The 12,705-nt window shown below is 46.8% G+C and overlaps 1 protein-coding gene across 3 annotated transcripts in view; it reads left to right on the forward strand.

Annotated features, from left to right (window-relative positions):
• The window catches only part of Cbfa2t2 (CBFA2/RUNX1 partner transcriptional co-repressor 2), a 141,115-nt gene extending 129,704 nt beyond the window's left edge, over nt 1–11,411 (forward strand). For 2 of the 3 annotated variants that reach the window (XM_078051636.1, XM_078051634.1), the window contains 2 exons: nt 1,514–1,704; nt 6,403–11,411. In XM_078051636.1, coding sequence (XP_077907762.1) covers nt 1,514–1,704; nt 6,403–6,702 — 491 coding nt within the window. In that variant the 3' untranslated portion in view covers nt 6,703–11,411. The remainder of the gene's footprint in view (nt 1–1,513; nt 1,705–6,402) is intronic. The other variant, XM_078051635.1, reaches the window with a different exon arrangement.
• Nucleotides 11,412–12,705: the final 1,294 nt, after the last annotated feature.

Consider the following 12,705-nt stretch of genomic DNA (forward strand, 5'->3'; position numbering starts at 1 on the left):
GGGAGGGTTACTGGGGATTGAACGCAGGGACACTCAACCACTGAGCCACATCCCCAGCCCTGTTTAGTATTTTATTCAGAGAAAGGTCTCACTGAGTTGCTTAGTCCCTCGCTGTTGCCAAGGCTGGCTTTGAACTCATGATCCTTCTGCCTCAGCCTCCGGACCTGCTGGGACTACAGGCTTGCACCACTGCACCTGGCCAAAGATCTTGTTCTCTGTCAAGTGGAGTGTGGACAGTTAAGGGCATTCGGCATCAGAGCAGTCCAGAGGTTCACGGTGGCAATGGCAGGTGACTACAAGGCATACGTAGTGCAGGAGTTGTGCAGATAGCCAAGGGTTTTGCGACTTTACGGAGTTCAGTTTCCTTTTTCGCGAAGTGGACCATGATAGAACAACCTGTACCACTCAGAGAGCAGTTGTGTAGTCTATGGACTCATGCATGTGGAAGGTCATTCACATTCACATTGGAGATTGAGGCTCAGATGCATAGAACATGTCATTTGGAGTGTCCACTTATGGAAACCAAGCCAGGGTAATGGAGATGGGAGGAAGTCACCAGGTGGTGTGATGGTGACTGGACAGGGCAGTCTACTTAGATCTGTATCTGCAGATTGTTTCTCTGCGGTGCTCAATATCATGTGAACAATTCTGCCTCCTGGTCATTTATACCTGGCTCTCCAGAGACATCAAACCATCTCATTTGCCTCCACACCAGCTTCTTACATATCACCCGTTTCATTACATTAACACTTCTATCTCTTTGACCTCCACTTCTAGACCCTTTAGTGCTACCAATCTTTGGCTCTTCCCTTCCTGGGTGCCACTTGCTCCTGCCTAAATTCAGTCTCTTCTATCAATTGGATGACTACCACAACCTGCCAGTTGCAGAGAATCCTTTAAGGGGTTCACATTTCCTTTAGAAAATAAGGCCAAATAAGGCATGCAAAACTTTCCAAAATCTCATTTCCTCCTGCCATCTCAACCAGAGCACTTTGAGAGTGGGGTGTTGATACTGGGGATTGAACCCCCAGGGTTCAATATATCACTGAACTACATCTCCAGCCCCTTTTTATTTTTTGAGACAGGGTCTTGCTAAGTTGTGATCTTCCTGCCTCAGCTTTCCAAGTTGCTAGTATTTCAGGCGTGTGCCACTGTCCTGGGCAGAGCATGTTTTTTTGATCCTTCCCTCCCACTTTTCTCCTTCAAACTTTAGCCTTTCATACTGACATACATGATGGACCTAAGCCACTATTATACTTGATAAGAAAAACAGTTCTGAGAGTGTGGACAATGTTCTGTCTCCTTTGTATCCCCAAACCCGCCACAGTAGGTACCTCCATCTGCACACCCAAAAAATTATTGCATGAATGGACAAGTGATTGTAAGAATGAATATACCTACATATGCCATGTGTTTACCCCTGTGCATCTTGTCTCTGCTCCATCTTTGGAAATGCTGTGGGGTGGGGGGAAAGATTTCTTGACCAGTTGATTTTACTGTCACTTTCTTCTAGAAGAAGCTGTGAATAAAGTGAAAATTCAGGCCATGTCAGAAGTACAGAAGGCCGTGGCTGAGGCTGAGCAAAAAGCCTTTGAAGTGATTGCAACAGAGAGAGCGCGAATGGAGCAGACCATAGCGGATGTCAAACGACAGGCTGCAGAGGATGCCTTCCTCGTCATCAACGAGCAGGAAGAGTCGACTGAGGTCAGCGCTCTGTTAGGGCCTGGGGCTGGGCATTTCGGGGAGCAGCACTGCCTGCCTCAAGTGCTGAACAGGAAGACAGAGTTCACTCGTGGACGAGACTAGAATTTTTAGTCAATATCAGAACACTTTTATTTCTCACTTTAAATTATTGTATTGTATTTACACACACACACACACAAAAAAAAAACTCATTACAGTTACTTTAAGTTTTGAAAACTTATCTTAAGGGTAGAGTTTGTGTCATTGCTTGATAATGATAACTGACTTGAGTGGACTGACTGGGTGTCAGAACCCAGCTATGTAAGTGAACCCACCTATGTACGTGTGTTTTCTTTTTGATCCTCACAATGATCATGGAAGGTAGGTATTATTGAATCCCATAATCTGTAGATGCAGCATAAAACTTATTATGGATGGAAGTGACAGATTGGACAGACTTGCCCAGTGCCCAGGACTTGGAGCCTATAATTTAGTGATGCTTCTGTGTAACAAGGACAAACTTGAAAAAGGGGGTGGGGGTGTATGGCAGAAACTTAACAGTCCCAAAAGTGGTTTTAAATCAAAGTACTTTTTTGTTTATTTGAGTGTTCCAATTCAGTGTAGCAAGGCCCAGCATTGCAATGTGGGAATGAAAATGCCTAACTGTCCTGTCACTGCGGCAGAAGGAGTAAAAAGCCTTCTGGTTCTCTTATAGTGAAGATACCAATTATGAGAATATAGTTCCCTGTAAACCTCTCTCTTTTCCTTCTCCACTCCTACTTTTTCTATAGAATGATTCTTGAGCAATAATATCTATTTCTGTTTTGTGTGTTTAATTCTATATCCTTAACTATTTATATCAATATATTTACATCTGCCCGTATTTATCTACTTTTATATCTATGTTTATCCTTAACTGTGTCTGTCTCCAAAGAAGGAATGTGGCTTTTGGCTAAGAACATGGATTCTGAGTCTGGACTGCCTAGCTATAATCCCAGCTGTCCATTAGAGGGTTGTGCTTTTAAGAAGCTGTAGTTTTTTTGTTTTTTTTTTTTGTTTTTTTGTTTTGTGGTGCTGAGGATCGAACCCGGGGCACACGCATGCCAGGCGAGCGCGCTACCGCTTGAGCCACATCCCCAGCCCAAGAAGCTGTAGTTTTAAACAGCTCACAGAGTGGCCTGTAGGTCAGGGGTAGAGCAACTTCTATCTCAGCAAACTTGCTTTCCAAAATAGGAGGGGAATAGAGGGCCTAAGCTTTGGGTGAGTTTTCACTGACCAGAAAGACCAATTCTCTTGGGACTTCATCCCAGAAAATTCTCCTCAAAGTTGATTATCAAGTATCTGTACCTTCTCTTTTACCTTGTGAGAAACTGGTTGGTATGAGGAAGCAGTCTAGAGGTTAGGAGCCCTGAGCTCCAGTCCCAGCTTCCTTCACACCAGCAGTGTACCCTTAAGAGTGAGCTTCCTTCTGTGTACAGTGGATATAGTAGCGCCCTCCTGTTGGCCTGGTAGCACTGTGCAGGTAGAAAGAATTTTGTTGTGCCATTAGTATGTAAACTTTGACGGCTCACAAAGCACAGCCCCAGACCCCAGCTTCCCTATAGTGCCTTAGGTTGAAGGGACAAGTGAGAGGTCCCCTTGTCTGTACCATAGGACATGTTCTTTTCCCAGCCTGGGTCTCCTGGCAAACATAATGGGCTACCAGGCAACAGTAAAATGGGGAATTCTTTCCCCTGTGAGGATCGCAGTAAGGTCAGGGAGGTTCCACGGCTTCTGGAAAGCACCAGGTGGTTCTTGTGGACCCTGGCCCACACTTGGAGTAATGCTGACATAAGTGATAGCCCCCATTTGACAATGGAAATTCTGGAAGGAATCATATTTATGATTTCCATGACCAGTAACTTGGAAGGTTTATAACCTTGCCCCAGTAACCACAGAGCATAATTTGGCTACGTCCTAGAGGTTAGGAGCCCTGAGCTCCAGTCCCAGCTTTCTTCACACTTGCAGGGTATCCTTAAGAATCAGCTTCTTGCCTCAAAGCTATAGCTGAATGCTGATTTGAAGGGTGACTACAATAAGGTTTGGGGGTTTTTGTTGTTGTTTTGGGGTTTTTGTGTGTGTGTTTGTGTGGGTTTTTTTGTTTCTTCTTTGGTTTTTACACTGGAGGTTGAACCCAAGGGTGTTTTACCACTGAACTACATCCCCAACCCTTTATGTTTTTATTTTGAGACAAGGTCTCGCTCAGTTGTGAGGCTGGCTTCAAACTTTCTATCCTGCTGCCTCAGCCTCCCAGGTTGTTGGGATCACTGCCCTATATCTACCTCGCCCGGCTCTTTTTGTTGTTGTTTCATTAGGGTCTTGAGACCAGCCTGGCTCAAACTCCTGGGCTCAAGTTGTCTTCCTGCCTCAGTCTGCTGAGTCGTCATGCAGCACCACACCTGAGTTTGTCTCATATCTTGGAAAAAATAAACCCCTCTTAGTCAATTCAGGGACAAGCCCAGCAAGGGAAAGAGAACGGGAAACTGTCCTTGTCACCCATGGCTGTTCTGACACTCTTGTTCTGCACGTCTGTGAGCATGCCTCTGGGGGAGGCTGTGTTCTTTGTTTTTCTGTCTTTCATAAACCTTCTGTATTTCAAAAGCTTTTTCAAAAATAATGGCAGCCAAGATGAAAGTACCAGAGGTTTAATACTGTGATCCAGTTCTGAGATGTCATTGTGGACCGAAGAAGAAGAGGCTTGCCCATCCTGCTGGTGGCAGCTTGTGAGGCAGCAGCTGGGTTCTTCCCCACAAGTGACAACATTCAGCCAAAGGATTTTTGGGAGTCAGCCTGTTGGACTCCATAGTAGGAAATTGTCTGGAACACAGTTTGCTTGAGGGTCTGTAAATGTAACCTAAGAATTACATCTGTTCCCTATTTTGGTCCTCTGGTGTTGGTGTTGGCAAGTTTTGACATTCCCTACAGTGTGTTTCCTGGGAAGCCTGTGTTAGCAGGGCATCGGCAGTCTTTTCTAACGTGCTTTGAAACCAGATTCATACATGGAGTATCAGGAGGTCTAGGTTCCAGACTTTGCATAGCCCCTTGATCATTTGTAACCTTAGAAAGTCTGGCCCTTGGTTTTCCCATTTATACAACATACAAGGTGGTCAAGAAGACCCCAGCGGGCTGGGGATGTGGCTCAAGCGGTAGCGTGCTCGCCTAGCATGCGTGCGGCCCAGGTTCGATCCCCAGCAGCACCACATACCAACAAAGATGTTGTGTCCGCCGAGAACTAAGAAAAAATAAATAAATGTTAAAATTCTCTCTCTCTCTCTCTGTCCCCCCCCCTCACTCTCTAAAAAAAAAAAAAAAAGAAGACCCCAGCATCCATATTTGCCCTGTTGCCTGTTTTGTACTCAGGTCAGACATCCTGATTTCATTGGCAGTAGGGATGATGATTATTGCCTAAGTAGTTTCACAGCCAGCCTGGAGATTGGCTTCTCCTAGTCTTGGTTTCATGGGCAGGAATGCTGGCTGATAGCTTCACCTGGTCATTGCTGTAAAGCTTTTCTCTTAGCAGTAGGTCCTGCAGAACATTGGCGTGTCACTGGTGAATCTTAGGGAGCCTACAGGAAAGAAAGGCTGCAGCACTGGGACCTGCATTGTGGCCAGGTTTATTCCTATGCATTCCTTCCTCTGAGCTGAGTGGGGAGACGTTAGGTTGTCTGTGCAGGGACTGATTCTATTGCTGCTTCATGACACTGCTTCAGCCCTCCCCAAGCCTCACTTGGCTCATATCCTCAGTAATAAAATTAATACTGGTACACTCTCCCCAGGGTTTCTACTGAACCCTGGTCACACCTGCCCCCTCTGAGAAAGTACAGGAAGTAATAAGAAGATGCCCTAAGTTAGACTTCCAGAGCCTGAGTGCTGAGTGGCCCCGAGACTAGGCTTTTAACTTTCCCATGTTCCTAGCCCAGTCTGTAAAGAGACACAGCAGTGAAGGGAAGACAGGCAGAGAATAAAATTGGAAGTAGCACAGCCACCTCCCAGGTGACTTTTTAAGATCGGTTTGGCCTATGCACTAGTCTTTGGTTTAAAAAACAAAACAAAACAGTATTGCTGGGCATGATGGTACATGCCTGTAATCCTGGTAGCTTGGGAGGCTGAGGCAGGATTGCAGGTTCAGGTGTCTAGCCTCAGCAACTTAGCAAGACCCTGTTACAAAATTTAAAAGGCTGGGGATGTAGCTTAGTGGTTAAAAACAACTTCCCGGCTGGGGATATAGGGATATAGCTCAGTTGGTAGAGTGCTTGCCTCACATGTACAGGCCCTGGGTTCGATCCCCAGCAGCACAAAAAATAAACAAATAAAAAAAAACTTCCAGGTTAAATCTCCTGTACCACCAAAAAGAAGAAGGGGAGAAAAGAGAGAGAGAATCTGTGCCTTAAGCAGAAGATGAGAACCACCCTCTAGAGTTGGTACTGATCAAAGTGTCTTCGCATAGGCCCTCACTCTGTCCATGGCCCCATGAGAAGGAAGTTTGTTTGCTCTACAGATGAAGGATGCTCAGAAAGGGGGTGCATATGTCCCATGGTTATGCAGATAGCAGCAGAGGCAGGACTGAACCACAGTGTGTAGCTCCACAGCCCTTGCTCTGTCATGCAGGAGAAAGTGACATGACAAGTCCATCCCCCAAGATCCCAGCAACCACTAACTGATGATACCTGTGTCTTGCAGAACTGCTGGAACTGTGGCCGCAAAGCCAGTGAGACGTGCAGTGGCTGCAATATTGCACGGTACTGCGGCTCTTTCTGCCAGCACAAGGACTGGGAGCGGCACCACCGCCTCTGTGGCCAGAGCCTGCATGGCCAGAGTCCCCACAGCCAGGGCCGGCCACTGCTTCCTGGAGGGAGGGGCTCCTCGGTCAGGTCTGCTGACTGCAGTGTGCCCAGCCCAGCCCTGGACAAGACCTCAGCAGCCACCTCACGTTCCTCAACTCCTGCCTCTGTGACAGCCATTGATACCAATGGACTCTAAAACCCAAGTTCCACTTCTCTGATGACCACTCTGAATGACAGAACCTTTGCACCAAAGGGCCTGGCTGTTGGAATAAATAGCTTGGGTCATCAGCAAGAAATGAACTGCAGCAGGAAACATCCAAGCAGCACTCCGTGGTCTGTCTTGGACTTACATCTATGTCCTGGTAGAACGAGTGCCATTCTCTGCACACAGGCAACCCATCTGAGCTGCCTCTTCTGGGGGCTTTCATGGTGTGTTCCCTCCCTGCTGAAGCTGGCTTGGCTCCTTGGAGGCCACAACTTCCCCAGATCCTTGAGTCAGCAGACTGATGAATGTGACAGCCAGGCTGGCAGCAGCTTGCCATGCACTATCTCCCATTCTGTCCAAGGTCCTCAGATGGCAGAGGCCTTGAGCCTGGCAGCAGTCTGAGGAGGAGGAGGATTCCCTCCTCCCACTGAGTAGCTCCTTGAGCCCTTTTCCATCCTCAGAAGGCGACACTGATTGGCTTCATGGGCACTTGGATATAACAAAAGCATCACTTGAGACTCCCTCCTCAACCCTGCTTTCAGACTTAAGATGCTCAGAAATGAGAGGAAAGAAGTCACCACTTTAATATGAGCACCCATGATAATAAAAAAATAAATAAATCTTCCCTAAGCAACACAAATCATTTTGGACAAGATTTTCCAACCTGGCTGGCTACTTTACTTTGGAACCCATTTTTCTCCCTCTTTCTTGATTTTGCTTGGCAGAAAATATTTTCCAGCGCATGGATTTGTCCAAGAGAGAATGAAACTTCATCATGTTAGTCTTTTCTCTCTGAGCATGTTGACCACCTCCTGTCATCAAATCACTGAGTGGATCATCCTTAGAGATGCAGAGCCTTCTGCCCTCACCTGGCTGTTTGCACAGTTGTCTCGTTCTATGTCCTTTTCTCTCTCAGACCACACACGTCCAGACTGCTGTGGACATCTTCTGCCCACGGGCTCTGTTTGACACCTTTAGGCCACAGTTGTCACCCTGGATGTGCTGTGGTGTGTTTGTAGGACTTGCCCCACCCACCAAGGCCTGGTCTTCTCTGAGCAGCCCTCCTGGACCTGAAGGAATCCTTCAGACCTGCTCCATGGAGTCATTAGCAGGCACAGTCTCAGTTTACTTTCCCTTAGCTATTCAGTACCTTCCCTCTGATCTCGGCAAGGTTCGTGGAGTGTGGGACTCATCTAGGAAAGCAAGCCTGACCCGTTTGTTCTTCCTCCTGTCTCCAGGAGTTTTCCTGCTTCCTGGCACTCCAAATTGACATTACCTGTATCCCTTTCACAGTGGTGGCCACTGCCTCACGGGTTCTCTCCTGCCATTTGGGTTTTGTCGAGAGCCCAAGGTCCTTGCCTGCCCCTCCTACTTGGCACCTCTGAGCCTCTAGTGTTCTGTCCCGTGGAATCAGTTGGAGTGACGTGGTTAGCCCTGCTCCTGCTGGCTTGAGAGCCGGTTAGATCACCACCTTCACACAGACAGAGTGCAGGAGAGGGATGGACACAGTGGTATTCTTGCATAGAGGGGCATCTTCCTTTAGAACCCACCTGATTCACCTTAACCAAGGATTTCCAGTCTTAGACACTCAATACAAGACACCTTTAAAATCTCTAGATTTCCATCGTGTAAAGCAAGGTAGACTCAGAACAGAAAATCATGCTCCTTGACCACATAAGAACCCCTGTTTTCCGTCAGCCTGTATGGCTGTGTCCCCACCACCTTTACCTCCTGGAGCCCTAGCAGCTGGGGCAGCCTGGCTTTACTAGACATGGAGTCAATCCTCAGATTGGGCACCCACATTTCCGTAAGAAAGGGGTGTCTTCTGAAAAGGTCTTTGAGCCTCTAACTCAGTTGTGGAAGGAGGGCATCTCACATTATATACTGGATCTGTCCTCGGATTATTTTCCTTAAATAAGTTAGATGAACACCTAAACAGCTTTTTAAAATCTTCACTGGCAACAAGACTAGCCAGGGTAGCTCAGGTTTTTTATTGGCTGGAATAAAGAGCCAAAACCAATATGATACTTATAGGGCTTGAGGTCGATTTTGGGTGTAGGGCCTGGCCTACTTCTGTGGGCTCTGGTTTCAATGACAATTCCTGTTTCCAAGTCTTTGTAATGCTGTTCCAGACTGCTTTGCTCATGTGACATCAGCAGCCTGTCTGCAGACCTGAGCAGAATTGTGCACCACAGTTCTCAGACCATTCCCTATGTTCATTCTGGTCAGTGTCACACACAAGTCACTAGGGCATCAGTACAGGACTAACTGTTCAAACTTAAGGAATCCCTTTCTCTGGTTCTGTTCTCTAATCCAACTCCCTAATTGAGGGGAAGAGCAGAACCTAAGGTGAGGTAGGTGGCTGGGGGAACAGATGTGAGTCCCGGTCCCAGGTTGGGGTTGAGCATAAAGCACCCCCCCACCTTTCTCATCTCCATTAGGATTTAAAAGAAGTAGTATCCGTATAATGAGGTTGCTCAGAGGTCTGGCCTCTGCTCTAAAAATTTAAGGAAATAAAAAAGGCTAAGAGGCTGGGATGATGGTACAAAAGAGGGCAGGGCAAGGCAGTCAGAGGCTCTTTGATATTATCATGGAAACCAGAAGCAAAGAGCATAAGACCAGTGCTCAGCATCACTTGTTGAGGGACACTGATGAGTTCTTTGCCAAAAGAATGATTGCAAGAACCAGAGAACACCAAATGTGGCCAAAGTAGGAGCCAACTCTTTCTTTTGTTGGGGTGGGGAGGATCCTGAGATTGAACCCAGGGATGCTTTATCACTGACCACATCCCCAACCCTTTTTAGTTTTTACTTTGAGATAGGGTCTCCCTAAGTTGCTTAGGCCTCACCAAGTTGCTAAGTCTGGCCTTGAACTTGCTTCAGTCTCCCATGTCACTGGGATTACAGATGTGCATCACCATACCTGGCTTGGAACTGACTTTTTAAGTGTCCCAAGGGATAGTTGAGGGCAGGGTTTCTATCTTCAGTTGTTCTCTGTGTCCCCTTTCACCTGCACTGTCCTGACTCCATGCAACCGTGAAGATGACTCAAGCCCAGGAATAGGCAGTCCACCCTGTGAGGTGAGGACATCCCCAGCTCCAGGGCTGAAATTTCGGCACATCTGGGGCTGGAGATGTGGCTCAAGCGGTAGCGCGCCATGCCTGGCATGCGTGCAGCCCGGTTTCGATCCTCAGCACCACTACCAACAAAGATGTTGTGTCCGCCAAGAACTAAAAAATAAATATTAAAAATTCTCTCTCTCTCTCTCTCTCTCTCTCTCTCTCTCTCTCTCTCCCCCCTCTCTCACTCTCTCTTTAAAAAAAAAAAAAAATTTCGGCACATCTGCTCAGATTGGGTGGATGGATCATTCTTTGGGCGCCCCTGAGTTGTGTCTGCCAGGATATCTGCATCTGGGAACCTCAGGTCTATGCTTGGCACTGACTGCTCCCCTCTGCAGTGTGGACCCTTTGCTATCTGCCCATCAGTTCCCCTAGAATTCATCATTTCTTGGTGTCAACCTGTGCATCTTTAGCTTCCAGACAGAAACATCTACATGTTGCTTTCTTTGCACAACCCTGTCCCAAAGTTGAAGTGATCCCCAACTGTCACTGCTCACAAGGCTGTAGACATTGGTCCGGGTCATTCTGGAATATATCTCAGCAATTGTGTTTGAAGATTCAACAGTATAATTGGAATGTATGGTAGTGAGTTGTCCAGAGAGAGCATAAAGGACCACCAGATGGCCATTTGTTCTGGAAACTGTAGAGGGCCGCGGATGGAATAAAGCATTACTAGTATGATACATCTTGGGGACTTTCTTCATAACTGAATTAGAACCAAGGTTCAAAGGCTGTGGATTCCAAGCCAGTTTTTTGGATGGTTTTTACTTGGGTGGCAGCATGTTTAAACCAAATGTGAGAAAAGCCAGAAGGACCTCGACTGTCCCAGCACAGGCCAGATGGCCAGCTGTCAGAGAAGAGCCCTGCCTGGGCCCAACTGGGCAACAGGGCCGGCTGTTCGGCAGGCCCCTTCCCACTTGATAGTTCTTGTGAAACCAAAATGCTGATTACCGGCCTCTTTGCTCCGGTGCATTGACATGCTCATTTCCAAAGATGATGGAGCAGGTGACCTTTCCCATCATGAGCCAGGAGGTTGGGAAGCCTGAGGGCAGGCCCCCTCCAAGCCACAGAAAATGACGCTTCCCACGCACCCCCCCATCTGGTCAGGCCTCCAGCTGCCAGTGTATACTCTCATTGATGCTTAAACCAAATAGGGCATGTGTGGCTGGTGTCTGTCAGGGACAGCCCCGTCCCTGCCTTGGAGTCAGCAGAGAGAAACGGCAATAAGCATTCGGTGAATGGTTGAAAGGGCTGTTTGGCTAAGAGGCCTTCAGCCCACTGACATGGCTTTCCATTTCCTGATAAGGCTACAAAGGCTCCGTCCATAAAAGAAAGCTGATAATGTAAATAATTAGAAAACTAAGCCGCAAAGCGCAATTTTCAAAGGGGAACATGAATGTGAAACGACCCACAGAATTCGTTAGTCTGATTTTTCTGTGCTTTGTCATTTTACTCTGATAGGAACTTTTGTTACTTAACTCTGTGCATAACTTATTTAATGTACTGTATAAATGAACCAAAACTGTTAAATATGTATTTAGTTTGTTCTACTTAAAGTAGTCAATAAAAAGGCTATATTCCTTTTCTGACTCAAACTGAACTGGGCCTGGGAGGGAAGGTGTACACTGTGAGTGGCCTGACACGGGCTCTGTGCCCCCTCCCCCTAGTTTTCAAATTGGAGGGCCGAGGGAGAGGTGCTCCTGCCCAGTAGCTGAGGCTGAGCTGCTACAGAGATGGTTCCAGCACTGGAGCCCTGCAGGGCCTGCAGTTGTGCACACACAACACACTCCCAGGTCTTTGTTCTTGCTTCTCTTCACCATTATATGATCTTCTGGTAAGGGAAATTCAGCCACAGGAAATTTAAAAAATAAGGTAAAGCACTAGAGACATTTTTCTTTCCTAATAACTTATTTTTTGGTACTGGGGGTTGAACCCTAAATGCAGAGTAATACTAATGAAGATACTTCCTTTATACAGGAAATCTCAAGGGTCAGAAGAAAATTCAGAGTAAGCTTATCCCAGCGGTGATTCAATACAAAAGAGGAAAGGTGTGCTGTTAGGAGGAAAATATTCCAAGAACTCAGAGCTTGAGAGATGAGTTGCCTGGGACTCAACCCACTCCTGGAAGCCAGGTCACTCGGGCTTTGACCCTGTGAAAAAGCCTTGGAGAATCTGCCTGGTTACAATGGGAACTGACATCTCCATCCCCTCTTGAGAGAAAGTAAAAGAACCTCAACAGAGATTGTAATCTTAGGTCTGCTGTCACCTAGCCAGTTCAGGTTTACTCCAGAGGTCTAATAACTCCAGGGCTGAGAAATTAAGATGATTCTTTTTTTTTTAAATATCTTTAGTTAATTTATTTTTTTATGTGGTGCTGAGGATCGAACCCAGGGCCTCACCTATGCTAGGGGAGCACTCTACCGCTGAGCCACAAACCCAGCCCCAAATTAAGATGATTCTAGGCTGGAATCTCCTGGTGTCTGTCATGAAAACGTAAATGTTTGGGAGAAAAGGGTCTTCTTTCAGGAGTCCCAGATAGTACATGTCAACATGTCGCAGGCTGTCCGGAAAAATTACTGAGCAAATTAAATACTCATCTAAGGAAGTGAGCCACCATGAACAAGTGTCAACAGGAACAATAAGTGATTGATTTGGATGCCAGGACTTGGGCTGTTGGACTTGGCAGAGGGAGGCTGTAAAGTGTGATAGGAAACCTCTAAAGGGAGGATGGAAAAAATGAGTGAAAAATAAGAGCCGAGGCAGGTGGTCAGACAGACTTAAATAGCGTATCATTAAAGAGCAAGTTAGGTGAATTTGGAGATTACTGGCTCATTACCATATGACTCCTTGTCACAGCAAGTCAGAGAGATGGAAAA

This window comes from Ictidomys tridecemlineatus, chromosome 5 (genome assembly GCF_052094955.1).
Source record: "Ictidomys tridecemlineatus isolate mIctTri1 chromosome 5, mIctTri1.hap1, whole genome shotgun sequence".
NCBI lineage: Eukaryota > Metazoa > Chordata > Mammalia > Rodentia > Sciuridae > Ictidomys > Ictidomys tridecemlineatus.